General features: G+C 42.0%; 1 protein-coding gene across 1 annotated transcript in view; it reads right to left on the bottom strand.

The window, feature by feature from the left end:
• LOC139421902 (zinc finger protein GLIS1-like) overlaps positions 1-17,633 on the bottom strand; it is a 149,688-nt gene extending 132,055 nt beyond the window's left edge. Inside the window, exons 1-2 of the mRNA XM_071173071.1 lie at positions 17,384-17,633; positions 16,855-17,192 (exon numbers count right to left, since the gene is read on the bottom strand). Coding sequence (XP_071029172.1) covers positions 16,855-17,173 — 319 coding nt within the window. The 5' untranslated portion in view covers positions 17,174-17,192; positions 17,384-17,633. The remainder of the gene's footprint in view (positions 1-16,854; positions 17,193-17,383) is intronic.

The following is a 17,633-nucleotide window of genomic DNA, read 5'->3' on the forward strand; positions in this document are numbered from 1 at the left end:
ATTTTCTCCTTCAAAAATGTAATTGAAATACTGTAGAATTCTATTCATTTCTATAGAGGGCTGCTTCTTCTGGGGAGAGCCAATAAGGCCGACCGGTGGCTTCAAAGCCTCTCATTGGCCAATACATAGCATCAGCAATCAAGGGTTTATATACATCATTCCAGGTGTGTGATATTCAGTTCAGCACCTCAGAGAAAAGAGAATCACTTTAAGTTGTGATTTAGTTCATTTCCTCTTCCTTTTTGGATCTCTACCTTTCTCTTTATTTTTTATCTCTCTCGCTTTCACACACACACACACACACACACACACACACACACACACACACACACACACACACACACACACAGAAATAGAGAGAGCTTTTGTGAGTGTAATGTTTACTTGAATTTTTATTGTTTATTTCACTTCAATGTATTATCTATTTCACTTGCTTTGGCAACGTTGGCATATGTTTCCCATGACAATAAAGCCCTTTGAATCGAATTGAGAGACAGAGAGAGAGAGAGAGAGAGAGAGAGAGACAGACAGACAGCCTGACAGATAGAAAGGAAGACAGACAGACAGAGAAGAAGACAGATAAAGAGAAAGACAAAGAAAGAAAGAGAGACAGAGAGAGAGAAAGCAGCACCTATATCATCTGCACAGATTCTGTCAGACCTGGGCCCTGACAGTAAATCTCAGTAAGACAAAAATAATGGTGTTCCAAAAAAGGTCCAGTTGCCAGGACCACAAATACAAATTCCATCTAGACACCAATGCCTTAGAGCACACAAAAAAACTATACATACTTCAGCCTAAACATCAGTGCCACAGGTAACTACCACAAAGTTGTGAACGAGCTGAGAGACAAGGCAAGAAGGGCCTTCTATGCCATAAAAATGAACATAACATTTGACATACCAATTAGGATCTGGCTAAAAATACTTGAATCAGTTATAGAACCCATTGTCCTTTATGGTTGTGAGGTCTGGGGTCCGCTCACCAACCAAGAATTCACAAAATGGGACAAACACCAAATTGAGACTCAGCATGCAGAATTCTGCAAAAATATCCTCCACGTACAACGTCAAACACCAAATAACGAATGCAGAGCAGAATTAGGCCCGCAATGATCAAAATCCAGAAAAGAGCGGTTAAATTGTACAACCACCTAAAAGGAAGCTATTCCCAAACCTTCATGAGAAAACAAAAAGATCATTACTTGACACATTGGAAAGAATTAACAAAAAAATGAATTTTTGTTTATTTCACTTTTGTTTATTATCTACTTCACTTGCTTTGGCAATGTTAACATGTGTTTTCCATGCCAATTAAGCCCCTTAAATTGAAATTAATTGAGAGAGAGAGAGAGGAAGACAGACTGACAGATAGACAGACAAAGAGAAAGACAGACAGAGAGAAAGAGAGACAGAGAGACAGACAGAGAGAAAGAGAGACAGAGAGACAGACAGAGAGAAAGAGAGACAGAGAGACAGACAGAGAGAAAGAGAGACAGAGAGACAGACAGAGAGAAAGACAGACAGAAAGACAGACAGAGAGAAAGACAGACAGAAAGACAGACAGAGAGAAAGAGAGACAGAGAGACAGACAGAGAGAAAGACAGACAGAAAGACAGACAGAGAGAAAGACAGACAGAAAGACAGACAGAGAGAAAGAGAGACAGAGAGACAGACAGAGAGAAAGACAGACAGAAAGACAGACAGAGAGAAAGACAGACAGAAAGACAGACAGAGAGAAAGAGAGACAGAGAGACAGACAGAGAGAAAGACAGACAGAAAGACAGACGCAACATAGAGTGCCTGGATACAGCCCTTAGCTATGGTATATTGGCCATATAAGAAAACCCCCTGAGGTGCCTTATTGCTTTTATAAACTTCTTACAGATGTAATTAGAACAGTAAAAAATACATGTTTTGTCATACCTGTGATATACCACGGCTTTCATCCAATCAGCATTAAGGGCTAGAACCACCCAGTTTATCAGAATGTTTAGAAGCAGCTTTACCACTCATGAATCTTACAATGCTTCATAATGTCACTTGGGATCTGATGGACAAGTGAAGGAAAACAGTATGAAAACATGATTAGAATCAACACCTGTTTGACAAAAATCTATTTTCAGAAAATGATCCGTTTTCAACCGATCAGTATTATTATGTCGGTACGGTAATTGTGACAAATAGAGCTACATGTACAATCATGTTTGACAACTGGATACAATTTCAATTGAGTTTCACAGGGAATACAGCAGTGTTTTGGTTTTAACAGAGAGAGACTGAGACTTATTGTTCCAGAGGAAGGCTCAGTTTCTGCACAAACTTTGGCTTGTTTCTTTTTCACAGCAGATTTATATACTGTGGTTATTTTCAGGAGTGATGGGAGTAGGGCACAAACGCACACACACTGAAATACAGAGACACAGACACACACAAGGCAATATAAGGCTGTGGTTGACACACACACAAACCAGTCCAGAATTTTACACACACACACACACACACACCTACACGCACATCACTCTGGTCACATTCGGTATTCATGTACATGTCTGTCTCATGTTCTTACCACAGCTCTGCTCCATACACACGTTAAACCCAGCTCTCTCCTGTAACTGCCAACACTGTAACCCCCTTAGAAACCCCAAGTGTCTTACATGATGTTTGCATTAAGGAGAAAAATAGGGTAACAAAAGGTTCTTCGGCTGTGTAACGCTCCGGGTGTCGTGGGTGTGGACGCAGGAAACAGAGAGTGCAATGCTGTGCTCTTTAATGCACAAAAAAGGTGCTATCTATAACCTAAAAGGGTTCTTCGGCTATCCCCATAGGAGAACCCTATTTCGTTCCAGGTAGGCCCCTTTTGGGTTCCATATAGACCAAATTTGTGGAAAGGGTTTTACACGGAACCCAAAAGGGTTCTACTTGGAACAAAGAGGGTTCAACCTGGAACCAAAAAGGGTTTTTCAACGGGTTCTCCTGTGGGGACAGCCGAAGAACCCTTTTAGGTTATAGATAGCACCTTTTTTTTCAAAAAGTTTAAACGGATTGCTGAGCCTTGGGGGAAACGCTTACCATGTAAATGAGGAGGTGATGCAAAACCAACACAGGGTTACTCTGCGTGACGCAACTCCACCCAAACACATATGTACCAAGAACACTACGACGTCATCATGGATTCCAATGAGGTTCACCATATATGAAGTTTATCTTCGATATCAATCACAGAAGTTGAATGATATAGCAGCTTTTATCTTACTCATCCCTTATAAAACACTTTCCATTGGCCGGGAAGGTTGTGTCAGATAGAAATTGATGACATAGAAATGCACCATCAGCCCTAGAGCCCTCCCTTACTGAGACGGAGTAAGTAGAGGGAGCCAAACAGATGAGTGATATGATGATGCCTCTCCTGTTCCAGTGGAAACTTCTGGAATGAGAACGCAGCTCGTCTGTGAGATGTGGTTTCCAACTCCAGAGGGTGAGATCAGGCCCACATCGCCGGGAGAAAAGTCGGCAACGTCGGTGTAAAAGCAAAACAAATCCGAAGTCATGATCTCCAGTCTTGTTTTAACACCCAAGTGAGTTTGGTTAGAAGCCTACAGAGCACTAACATAGAAACAACATCTGACAGACAGAATCAGAACCTTCTTATTTAAAGTGGATGATCAAGTTGTGGCATCTCTCCCCTACTTCAATATTAACCCTCCTGTACGGAGTCTCAAATCTAACTGAAGTATGTCTAAATAACCCAGAGCCTACCAGAAGATTACAGCATTGGCATGGAGCCCCCAAACTGTATTAACATCGCAGGCTGCGTCCCAAAAGGCACGCTATTCCCTTTATAGTGCACTAGTTTTGACCAGGGCCCATAGGGCACTATATATGGAATAGGGTGCCATTTGGGACACAACCCCAGTGTTCATCTGGCCGGGCTGCCAGTTGTCTCCCAGTCCCAGTTCAACACTACTGGACGATTAACCTGGATAGAGCCGGCAGTCACCCCACTTCCCAGTTGCACTCCACTTTTATACAGTTATACCTCACTTTTATACAGTTATACTCTACTTCTATACAATTATACTCTACTTCTATACAGTTATACTCTACTTCTATACAGTTATACTCTACTTCTATACAGTTATACTCTACTTCTATACAGTTATACTCTACTTCTATACAGTTATACTCTACTTCTATACAGTTATACTCTACTTCTATACAGTTATACTCTACTTCTATACAGTTATATTCTACTTCTATACAGTTATACTCTACTTCTATACAGTTATACTCTACTTCTATACAGTTATACTCTACTTCTATACAGTTATACTCTAATTCTATACAGTTATACTCTACTTCTGTACAGTTATACTCTACTTCTATACAGTTATACTCTACTTCTATACAGTTATACTCTACTTCTATACAGTTATACTCTACTTCTATACAGTTATACTCTACTTCTATACAGTTATACTCTACTTCTATACAGTTATACTCTACTTCTATACAGTTATATTCTACTTCTATACAGTTATACTCTACTTCTATACAGTTATACTCTACTTCTATACAGTTATACTCTACTTCTATACAGTTATACTCTAATTCTATACAGTTATACTCTACTTCTGTACAGTTATACTCTACTTCTATACAGTTATACTCTACTTCTATACAGTTATACTCTACTTCTATACAGTTATACTCTAATTCTATACAGTTATACTCTACTTCTGTACAGTTATACTCTACTTCTATACAGTTATACTCTACTTCTATAAAGTTATACTCTACTTCTATACAGTTATATTCTACTTCTGTACAGTTATACTCTACTTCTATACAGTTATACTCCACTTTTATAAAGTTATACACCTTTTCATTATTCTAGCTTTTACTATTTTACGTGACAGTCTTGCCATTGGACTCTATATGAGTAAAACGGGTGGAAGTCAAACAATAAAATTCCTCTCGCGAGACTACGAGGGAGTGAGCAATGCAAGATTGCATTTGGATTCATTAAATAAATAAACCAGTCTCCACTATGAGAAGCGAATAGAAACTGGGCATCACATTAATTCAAACATGCTCTCTTGGAGAATAATGTTGTTTTCGTTTTTCCTCGGAGACCTGTAACCCGTTTTGATTAGAATAGAGCCTGTTGTCTTTATACAGCAGCATCATCGGTTGGATTGACACTTTGGCAGAGACAACGTTGTAGCCTTGGTGTGGTCCCAAACAACTTGTCAAAGTGAACTACACTGTTCTTAAACTGGAGAGAGCAACAAAGTAATCCAAAACCTTTGCCCCAAACACATGTTGACAGACGGACAAAACAGAGATGCAAACGTCATACTCACACTGCACAGCACCGTAAAGGAGGAAGTACAGTGTTCAGTAAGAATTAAAGCACAGGCTTATTTTCTTCTTTGATGAGGGTAAGACACTGTCACTCATTACATGTCAACTGTTTAAATAAAGGATATGACCAAACGGTAACTCTATCTTCAGTCTCCTGAACGTACAAGTCAAAAGTAGCAAGGTAAAGTAATACATCTTGTATTTCTCTGGTTCAGGATGGATGATGGCCCACATCATTCACAAGCATTGCAAAAGAGCCAAAGTGTTATTTTCTCTAAACAAAATTAATTCAGTGCTTGCTCATGTGCGGTTATTAGTTCAGGCAGGGAGAAGCTTGGGAGTGTCATTTAATGTTGCAGGAAGACTGGATTGAATTGCCAAGGACTAGAGAATAACTAATTATTCTAGAACGCTGGGCTTTTATTAACGAGCAGTAATAAAATATATAAACTGCACTATTAGACTTTATAATGTCTTTCAATAGTCCTCTGGGGCCGGGCCAGCCAATTGCGTTGTCCGCTTAGTGGGCACTGCCCCATGGCAGCTTCCTGGCACCGACGTACAGACGAACAACAGAGAGGATAAAATTTAGCCTTTTGGCTAATTTCTCCCCTTCACTAATGAAGGCATAAAACAGCTCTGCAAGAATCATGTTTACCCGTTCTGTTTTTGACCACTCAGATGAAGCCTGCATGGCTTAGTCGGTGACATGCCCAGCCTTGTAAAAACTAGGGCCGTTGGTTTCAGACACTAACCACAAGAGAGTCTGTACTGTTACTGTATTATGCACTGGAATGGAGATTGAGTTCAGTTTTGCAGCTATATGCTCTTTCCTCACTTGTTTTTGGCAATAGGTTCGGCTTCAAAAGCTACAGGCCATACTTTTTCTTGCTGTAAAATGTGCTAATACAGTACCAGTAACTGCAGGTAAAGCTTAGGCTGTATAGAGGCTCATTCTGGGGCACAAGAGCAGCACTAGCTGGTTACAAAGCCCCATGTTCAATAGTAGATACTGAGACCGACCACCAACTAACAACAGTACTCTTCAGGTTCTGTATGACTTGTCCCAGGGAGGAGGGTCTAAGGTCAAGTGAAACAAGGCCCTGAAGGCCACATCTCTGTCCCACAATGCTGTGCGGCAGGATGTCAGCCTTTGACCCATCCATCCTCCGTGGGCCTCTGATAGCTAGCGCAGCCCAGGGCAGCACAGCGGCGGACAGCCATCCAACTGCCAGCGGATTTTTCTTTGATGAAACAAGACAGCGGTGAGCCAAGAACAGCAAGTGCCACAGCCCTGATGTAAATGAAAAAGCCACCCGTGAGCTAAGTCATACACAGCGAGATCGGGCAGACGCAGTCGCTGCCGTCTGAAAATGCATGAGTAATACAGGCTTTATGGATGTGTAGTTAGCTGTGGCATGCCTACCCTGGCATAGAGAGGAGGGAGAGGGGCAGAGAGGAGGAGAAAGAGAGAGGAAGGAGAAGAAGAGAGAGAGCTAGAGAGATGGAGAGGCAGAGAGAGAGGGAGAGAGAGCGCAAGAGAGAGAGAGGCAGAGAGAGTGCAAGAGAGAGAGAGAGGGAGGGAGAGAGAGAGCAAGAGAGAGAGAGAGAGAGAGAGAGAGAGAGGCAGAGAGAGAAAGAGGGAGGGAGAGAGCAAGAGAGAGAGATAGAGAGAGAGAGAAAAGGAGAGAGCGCAAGAGAGGGAGAGCGAGAGAGAGTGAATCACTTTTTCATCTCAGCTAGGAGTCAGCGAAGAAGTTCAGGCAAAACAATCAGATGCATTTCACATAAAGGAGGAATTTAATCCGCCATATCAAGAAAAAAAAGGAGGAAAGTGTGGGTAAAACGTTATAAATGATTCTCATGGCAAGGTTCATGCTAAAAATACCTTTTATGATGACATATCTGAGCCAATGCTGTTTTTCCTCGATTAAACCGAGGTCCAAAGCATATTTCCTCTGGTATTCCAAAGATATCTCGACACTTATTCAAACCAGATCATATTTTTTCAGAATGACTGTTGGGGTTACATTGGCAGAGTGCTCTGGCTCTGGAAAGTCAGGATGCCTTTGGTTAGTGTGACATGCCAGAGTCATACCACACTAACGGAATAAGAATGAAAACATTTCAACTTTAAGGAGAGGATTCACCAAAAGACAACACATTCTGTATTAGTTCACTCACGGAACAAAGACACAACCTTGGTGAGAGAACTGCTGCTATTGGGAAATGAATCGTACAGTAAAAAGTGTTTCACTACATATTCATTACAAACCTTTTAAAAGTTATTTCTCTCTCTCAATTCAATTCAAATAAAAGGGGCTTTATTGGCATCGGAAACATATGTTTAGATTGCCAAAGTAAGTGAAAACAAAATTGAAATCAGAAGTTATTATTAGTAGCTATGTACTGTTAGCTGTGTATCTCTCTCTCCCTTTATCTCTGTCTGTCTGTCTGTCTGTCTGTCTGTCTGTCTGTCTGTCTGTCTGTCTGTGTCATCGCTCTCTCTCTCTCTGTCATCTCTCTCTCTCTCGCTCTCTCTCTCTCTCTCTCTGTCCTCTCTCTCTCTCTGTGTCATCTCTCTCTCTGTGTCTCTCTCTCTCTGTGTCATCTCTCTCTCTCTCTCTGTGTCATCTCTCTCTCTCTCTCTCTCTCTCTCTCTCTCTCTGTCTCTCTCTCTGTGTCATCTCTCTCTGTCAACTCTCTCTCTCTGTCAACTCTCTCTCTCTCTCTCTCTCTCTGTGTCAACTCTCTGTCTCTCTCTCTCTGTCAACTCTCTCTCTCTCTCTCAACTCTCTCTCTCTCTCTCTCTCTCTCTGTGTCTCTCTCTCTCTCTCTCTCTCTGAGGACTAAGGAAGTGCTCTCATTCCATCAGTGAACATTCCCGCCTCTCCTTTTCTCAAGTCAGTCTGAGGTTTTACTGGAATACCGCAACAAAGCCATCATCAACTCCGGCTTCATGAATCAAGGGAACATGCTGCAAACATTATACTCCTCCGTCCAACGTCCAACCCAGCACCGTCACATTTACCATGCCTCACGGCTGAGGTCATGCGAGTCACACACAGGGAGAGACGTGGGCTGAAGTTGGGAATCCTGGGGAAAGGAGTCAGCGGTGTGTGTATCTGTGTCTGTGTCTGTATCTTCATGTTTAATGCAGACGCAGCATTCACAACAGAACTTGGGCCAATGGGCCTCGGTCAAAAGAAGTGCACTGTACAGGGGAAAGAGTGTCATTTGAAACAAAACCTTGGTGTTTTACATTAGAGACAATCCCAGAAGAGAGCAGGAATCCAGAGGTAGTGTAGAACAGCACTGTTCGTCACTCTATGATACAGTAGCAAACAAAAGTGAGGTTGAGAACGTTTGGCTGTTTCTCCCATAAACACTCAGATTATTACTCCTCATTCGAAGGGACACAAACGTCTGCTTGGAAAAACACAGGAAACTAAGTCAGTTATTGGGAATTCAACATGGGTGCCAATGCCACTTCATGCGGAGTGATGGAGTAACCAAATATTGTGTGTGTGTGAGTGTGTGTGCGTGCGTGCACGCGTGTGTGTGTGCGTGTATGTGAAATGTTATAGCTCAAAGTCGATTACTCATCTTTTCACGAGCTGAATCAACAGACAGACCACTGCATTTATCTGAGAAAGCGTGGGACTCCAGCACTCTGCTCTAATTCAAACATTTTCCTCAAATAAGCTCATAGGCCTGCATCCCAAATGGCACCCTATTTTCTATATAGTGCACTACTTTTGACCAGGACCCATAAGCCATTTGGGACATTGCCATAGAAACTCCGGCAACATTGGCCTAGCCAGGAGAAACTTTACTAAAGTATCAAATGAGGTAAAATATAGAGGCTTAAAAAAAAACATGAATTTAAACAGTACAGTGAAGAGGATATTTTTCTGTGTTGCAAGACAAGTATTGTCTTTGCTGGTGGGCACTGATATTTACAGTTCAGTAGCCCCAAGGCAGGGTGCATTCTAAATGACACTCTATCCCTTATATAATGCACTTGTTTTGACCAGGGCCCATGGGGTGTCATTTGGGACACATTTCTATTCAAGGTTCTAAATATCATGCAAATCTTGTGGCTTTTCTTCCCCCTGAGACTATAATAAAAAATATATATATTTCAACGTTTAACATTATCATCACTTTTTGATTACAATTCATTTTCTAAAAGTTTGATACAGAAGACATCGTACTGAAGTTAGATTTTCTTAGGAATGTCCCTAAACCCGGTTAGCGGCTTTCATGACATAAGGCCTTCAGTCGAAGACATATATATTATCAAATCCGGCTGGGCCATTCCATTTTGCTAGTGGGGAGGAAGGTGTCACTACTGATTCAGACACAGTTCAGGTCTGGCACTATCACACTGACACTCACTCTGGGTCTCCCCTCGAGTGCCCATATGGATCTTTCCTGATGTGTGATCCTCTATTGAACGCACCAATCTCAGGCATCTCAGGGTCTCTGATTAAATCTCCATTAAGTGACCGTTTGGTTACATTAGGCTCTATTGAACGCACCAATCTCAGGGTCTCTGATTAAATCCCCATTAAGTGACCGTTTGGTTACATTAGGCTCTATTGAACGCACCAATCTCAGGGTCTCTGATTAAATCCCCATTAAGTGACCGTTTGGTTACATTAGGCTCTATTGAACGCACCAATCTCAGGGTCTCTGATTAAATCCCCATTAAGTGACCGTTTGGTTACATTAGGCTCTATTGAACGCACCAATCTCAGGGTCTCTGATTAAATCCCCATTAAGTGACCGTTTGGTTACATTAGGCTCTATTGAACGCACCAATCTCAGGGTCTCTGATTAAATCCCCATTAAGTGACCGTTTGGTTACATTAGGCTCTATTGAACGCACCAATCTCAGGGTCTCTGATTAAATCCCCATTAAGTGACCGTTTGGTTACATTAGGCTCTATTGAACGCACCAATCTCAGGGTCTCTGATTAAATCCCCATTAAGTGACCGTTTGGTTACATTAGGCTCTATTGAACGCACCAATCTCAGGGTCTCTGATTAAATCCCCATTAAGTGACCGTTTGGTTACATTAGGCTCTATTGGACGCACCAATCTCAGGTTCTCTGATTAAATCCCCATTAAGTGACCGTTTGGTTACATTAGGCTCTGAGGAATTTAAGGCATGGAAATATGTTATGGTATCAGTTGGCTCGCAGTGTTGCCTCTTAAAACACTCTGGTGAGGGAAACCCTTTGTCTGGAAAGAAATCTATAGAAATCAACTCACATTTGTCAGTTAATATATTCTTCCTATCTATCTACAGTGAGGGAAAACAGTATTTGATCCCCTGCTGATTTTGTATGTTTGCCCACTGACAAAGAAATGATCAGTCTAAACTTTTAATGGTAGGTTTATTTGAACAGTGAGAGACAGAATAACAACAAAAAAATCCAGAAAAACGCATGTCAAAAATGTTAGAAATTGATTTGCATTTGAATGAGGGAAATAAGAGTTTGACCCCTCTGCAAAACATGACTTAGTACTTGGTGGCAAAACCCTTGTTGGCATTCACAAGGGTATGTTCAATGAACCATAAACAATTCATGAACATGCACCTGTCGAACAGCTTACAGACGGTGGCAATTAAGGTCACAGTTATGAAAACTTAGGACACTAAAAGGCCTTTCTACTGACTCTGAAAAACACCAAAAGAAAGATGCCCAGGGTCCCTGCTGATCTGCGTGAACGTGCCTTAGGTATGCTGATGCTGCAAAGGGACAACTGCCCGAGTTACACCAGGAATGCACTGCAGATGTGGCCAGGGCAATAAATTACTGTGAGACGCCTAAGACATCGCTACAGGGAGACAGGACGGACAGCTGATCGTCCTCGCAGTGGCAGACCACATATAACAACACCTGCACAGGATCGGTACATCCGAACATCACACCTGCAGGACAGGTACAGGATGGCAACAACAACTGCCCAAGTTACACCAGGAATGCACAATCCCTCCATCAGTGCTCAGACTGTCTGCAATAGGCTGAGAGAGGCTTGATTGAGGGCTTGTAGGTCTGTTGTAAGGCAGGTCCTCACCAGACATCACCGGCAACAACGTTGCCTATAGGCACAAACCCACCGTCGCTGGACCAGACAGGACTGGCAAAAAGTGCTCTTCACTGACGAGTTGCAATTTTGTCTCACCAGGGGTGATGGTTGGATTCGCATTTATCATCGAAGGAATGAACGTTACACCGAGGCCTGTACTCTGGAGCAGGATTGATTTGGAGGTGGAGGGTCCATCATGGTCTGGGGCGGTGTGTCACAGCATCATCGGACTGAGCTTGTCGTCATTGCAGGCAATCTCAACACTGTGCGTTACAGGGAAGACATCCTCCTCCCTCATATGGTACCATTCCTGCAGGCTCATCCTGACATGACCCTCCAGCATGACAATGCCACCAGCCATACAGCTCGATCTGTGCGTGATTTCCTGCAAGACAGGAATGTCAGTGTTCTTGCATGGCCAGCGAAGAGCCTGGATCTCAATCCCATTGAGCACGTCTGGGACCTGTTGGATCAGAGGGTAAGGGCTAGGGCCATTCCCCAAAAGAAGGTCCGGGAACTTGCAGGTGCCTTGGTGGAAGAGTGGGGTAACATCTCAGAGCAAGAACTGGCAAATCTGGAGCAGTCCGTGAGGAGATGCACTGCAGTACTTAATGCAGCTGGTGGCCACACCAGATACTGACTGTTACTTTTGATTTTGACCCCCCCCCCCCCCCTTTGTTCAGGGACACATTATTCCATTTCTGTTAGTCACATGTCTGTGGAACTTGTTCAGTTTATGACTCAGTTGTTGAATCTTGTTATGTTCATACAAATACTTACACATGTTGAGTTTGCTGAAAATAAAAGCAGTTGACAGTGAGAGGACGTTTCTTTTTATGCTGAGTTTATTCCGCTACTATTGATAATACAGTCAGTACTTCTGCTTACTGTCCTGTGTGAATTTAAGTATGCTTCCTCTAATTCTCTTTCTCTCTCTCAAGTCCTCTCTTCTCTCGGATGACCTGAGCCCTAGGACCATGCCTCAGCACTACCTTGACTGCTGAGACTCCCCCAATCAAACCCTCGCCACACCCTATCAGACTCCTTGCTGTCCCCAGCCCACCTGGTCGTGCTGCTGCTCCAGTTTCTACTGTTCTGCCTGCGGCTATGGAACCCTGATCTGTTTACCGGACGTGCTACCCTGTCCCGGACCTGCTGTTTTCGACTCTCTCTCTCTACCGCACCTGCTGTCTAACTCTGAATGATCGGCTATGAAAAGCCAGATGACATTTACTCCTGAGGTGCTGATCTGTTACACTCTCTACAACCACTGTGATTATTATTATCTGACCCTGCTGGTCATCTATGAACGTTTGAACATATTGGCCATGTACTGTTATAATCTCCACCCGGCACAGCCAGAAGAGGACTGGCCACCCCTCAGAGCCTGGTTCCTCTCTAAGTTTCTTCCTAGGTTCCTGCCTTTCTAGGGTGTTTTTCCTAGCCACTGTGTTTCTACATCTGCATTTCTTGCTGTTTGGGGTATTAGGCTGGGTTTCTACATCTGCATTGCTTGCTGTTTAGGGGTTTTAGGCTGGGTTTCTACATCTGCATTGCTTGCTGTTTGGGGTTTTAGGCTGGGTTTCTGTATAGCACTTTGTGACATTAGCTAATATAAAAACGGCTCTATAAATATATTTCATTTGATTTGATACTACGCTAGACTTCTACTACTACGCTAGCCTTCTGCTGCTACGCTAGCCTTCTGCTGCTACGCTAGCCTTCTGCTACTATGCTAGCCTCAATTTTTAAAGCATCTAACAATTAAACATCTTTAATTCCTCCACTGCCACAAACAAACATTGGACAGCTGAAGCAAGCACAGCATTTTTCTTAAGGAAAATTACCCTTTCTAGTTTGAATATACAATCTAAATAGAGCATTACTTTTTGGGCATGTTTACCTTTCATCAATATCTCTAAATGCACAACATTGAACAGTCCTATGTATTACTTTCAGGACAATGAGAAAAGGCCTGTAAATGTATCTCCTGGAAACTCATCTGCACAGACCGTAATCATGGCATTCCAAACAAAAAAACAAATTCAAAAGCATCAATCAGACAATGTCATGATTCATGTTGGTCTGAGACGATGGTGAGGACACAATGGTGCTCAGCTCAGAAGAGTCGGTCCTCCTCATAAACGCTGAGACACATTTGGAGACATATGTTTCCTGTTTGGCTAGGAAAAACAATAATCAAATCCTTTGAGCCTCTTTTTGTGAAAAGATGATTGCTAATATAAAAGTGGGATTTTGTATCATCATAAATTAGGATGAGCGAGTAATTACCTCCACCCTCTTTCCCTCTCTCCTGCACAACAACACACTATCATCTCTTCTCAACAGGATGTAAAGTAGCCGAGGCAGTCACAAAGGCATTAAGTAGAACAGGCTTTCCCCCCACATAAATTTCTTGTTAACAAACTATAGTTTTGGCAAGTCGGTTAAGACATCTACCTTGTGCATGACACAAGTAATTTTACTTATAATTCACTATATCACAATTCCAGTGGGTCAGAAGTTTACATACACTAAGTTGACTGTGCCTTTAAAAAGCTTGGAAAATTCCAGAAAATGATGTCATGGCTTTAGAAGCTTCTGATAGCCTAATTGACATTATTTGAGTCAGTTGGAGGTGTACCTGTGGATGTATTTCAATACCTACCTTCAAACTCAGTGCCTCTTTGCTTGACATCATGGGAAAATCCAAATAAATCAGCCAAGACCTCAGAAAAAAAAGTGTGGTTCATCCTTGGGAGCAATTTCCAAACGCCTGAAGGTTCCACGTTCATCTGTACAAACAATAGTACGCAAGTATAAATACCATGGGACCACACAGCCGTCATACCGCTCAGGAAGAAGACGTGTTCTGTCTCCTAGAGATGAAAGTACTTTGGCACGAAAAGTGCAAATCAATCCCAGAACAACAGCAAATGACCTTGTGAAGATGCTGGAGGAAACAGGTACAAAAGTATCTATATCCACAGTAAAACGAGTCCTAAATCGACATAACCTGAAAGGCCGCTCAGCAAGGAAGAAGCCACTGCTCCAAAACCGCCATAAAAAAGTCAGACTACGGCTTGCAACTGCACATGGGGACAAAGATCATACTTTTGGGAGAAATGTCCTCTGGTCTGATGAAACAAAAATAGAACTGTTTGGCCATAATGACCATCGTTATGTTTGGAGGAAAAAGGGGGAGGCTTGCAAGCCGAAGAACACCATCCCATCCTTGAAGCACGGGGGTGGCAGCATCATGTTGTGGGTGTGCTTTGCTGCAGGAGGGACTGGTGAACTTCACAAAATAGATGGCATCATTGGGAAGAAGAATTACGTGGATATATTGAAGAAACATCTCAAGACATCAGTCAGGAAGTTGAAACTTGGTCGCAAATGGGTCTTCCAAATGGACAATGACCCCAAGCATACTTCCAAAGTTGGGGAAAATGGCTTAAGGACATCAAAGTCAAGGTATTGGAGTGGCCATCACAAAGCCCTGACCTCAATCCCCAGAGAAAATGTGTGGGCAGAACTGAAAAAGTGTGTGCGAGCAAGGAGGCCTACAAACCTGACTCAGTTACACCAACTCTGTCAGGAGGAATGGGCCAAAATTCACCCAATTTATTGTGGAAAGCTTGTGGAAGGCTACCCGGAACAGTTGACCCAAGTTAATTAATTTAAAGGCAATGCTACCAAATACTAATCGAGTGTATGTAAACTTCTGACCCACTGGAAATGTGATGAAAGAAATAAAATCTGAAAGAAATAATTATCTCTAATATTATTCTGACATTTCCCATTCTTAAAATAAAGTGGTGATCCTAACTGACCTAAGACAGGGAATTTTTACTAGGATTAAATGTCAGGAATTGTGAAAAACTGAATTTAAATGTATTTGGCTAAGGTCTATGTAAACTTCCGACTTCAACTGTGTATGACCGTTGTTTCCAGACAAGCAGACAATCAGTGGGTTCGAAAGGGGCTGCAGACTAGTCAAGGCCAGGGCAGGATTCGCAGTGAAGGAAAAAAATATTTATGATTAAATAAATGGGAATATCAAACAAAATAATATAATTAGAAAATGTCTATAATTTTTAACAATAGAAAGGCCTTCTTCAACACATGACATACAGTACAAATAATACTACATGTGGGCTGTAGCTCTGAGACAAACAGTATGCATGTGTAATGAACTGAAGGGTATCAAACTGTCTGCACAACTCACCATCATCATGTCAGCCGACAGCTAGAACTTAGGCTTTAGATATAGGAGCTATGACAAGCATTGGGGTCCCAGACAAGGTTACTTGTTGCTACAGTACATACCACTTCTACTTTATGAAGTACAACTGCTTTCATACCAGTAGCCAACACAAAAAAAAATGTAGAAGAAAATTTATGCTCCTCTATAAACCTGAGTGAGGAGGTTACAAATGAGATTATAGAAAAGCCTCCAGGAATGTTTACTTTCAGTAAGGCTGAGGTTGAAATGAAACTACCTCATGTGGTTGAGGTAATTCACCAAAGGACATTTACTCTTAAAATCAATTTATTAAAAATATTTACTCATTAATTTACAAACTTGTGCTAATAGGATACATAAATAATTTACAAATATAAAGTTTCTAATAAAGTTGGTTTGTACCTAACCTTGTACCTTAATAAATGTTATCCACTCATAAACTCCAGAGACGTCCTCACCTGTCCTCCTCAATCAGAACTTGGCACTTCCTCTAAAATCACTGCAGTCCCATCTGTTGGTAATCCATAGAGTGGAAGTCAAAGTGCTCCATTCTCTGCCAGTTACTCCACATTTACCACTTAAATCACATCACGTGGCAGCACTTTGTGTCACTGGAATGACTTTCATTGTGATGCTCTTTTATTAAGACCAGGTCTATACATCAGTGACATTGGCACTTAATGAACTAGGGGGTTATCAACAGTAGAATCCACAACTGCAAACACAGGATCTGTCAACTAAATATACAGTACATCTGGATCAAATATGAAGACGACAGTGCACTTAAGGATGCCATATGTAGCCAAATAGATAGAAACTGGCACCATTTCACAGTAAACGGATGGATATGTGGCATAATTGAAAATATTATCAGAGGACTGGAAGGAATGACAATAAGAGGATCTAATTGATACAAATCTAAAAAATAGTTGTCCTGTTCTCATAAATATTAGCAAATTATGTTAGTAATTGTGTTACTCCTTTCCCCAATATTGGTATGATACCTTTAGATTTAGAACGCATATGAAAGTATATTTAAATAACCGAATGGTTTCTATAAACATCTAGATATTATTAAAATACATTCTGTGATACAGAGTAGCGTCAATGAGCGCGTTAAATCATAGGTTTAGCTTTACCTTGTTCCGGGGAGAGAGAGAAACACGCGCGGGTAGCTTTGGCTGTCAGATGGCCTTTCTCTTGAGGGCCATAGCGCTCCTCTGGCGTGGTGAGCCGCTTCGGACTCGGACAGTGACTGGGGTTGTGATGTGGGCTCCGGCAGGTCTGGGTTCCAAAACCATCGTTCCCGATGCGTCTGGCGCAGAAGTCTGACTTACTGCTGTACATGGAGAGAGTCAGCCCGGTGAAGTCTGAATACACTGGGGTTTGGCGGTGACTCACCATTCCGAAAAGTGCTGAGGATTTCTGCATTGGAATTTCAGTGTTCCCGGTGTGCATTCTCTGTGTTCACAATTACCTGTGTCGGGGAGAGAAATACACATATCCCTTTTAAAAATTTGAAGACACATCAAACCATCTCCTAAACTTGAACATATGTTTTTTTTACGCACGTTCTTCCCGAATTGCCAAATAACATGGAATATTTAGTGACGATAAATACAAAATATGCAAGAAGTGAGAGATCTTCATTCTCTTGATGACACCTACCTTATAAGCCGTCAAAAGGAAGAAGATGTAGACTCCTTTATGGTCGGACTTGGTGTACATCAGCATCTTCCGCCAAATGCGGAGAAAAGCGTGTCTTAACCAACCGCATCCTCTTCGCTTCCAAAGTACATTTTAAAGCATTTTCTATGTATCATTTCTCAACATCTTCCCTTTGACTGACATCTGATTCATCCACTGAGTCGGCAGTATCCGAGTCAATGCGTCTCTGTCCGCACCAATGCAAGCATGA

Source organism: Oncorhynchus clarkii, chromosome 1 (assembly GCF_045791955.1).
Source record: "Oncorhynchus clarkii lewisi isolate Uvic-CL-2024 chromosome 1, UVic_Ocla_1.0, whole genome shotgun sequence".
Taxonomy (NCBI): Eukaryota; Metazoa; Chordata; class Actinopteri; order Salmoniformes; family Salmonidae; genus Oncorhynchus; species Oncorhynchus clarkii.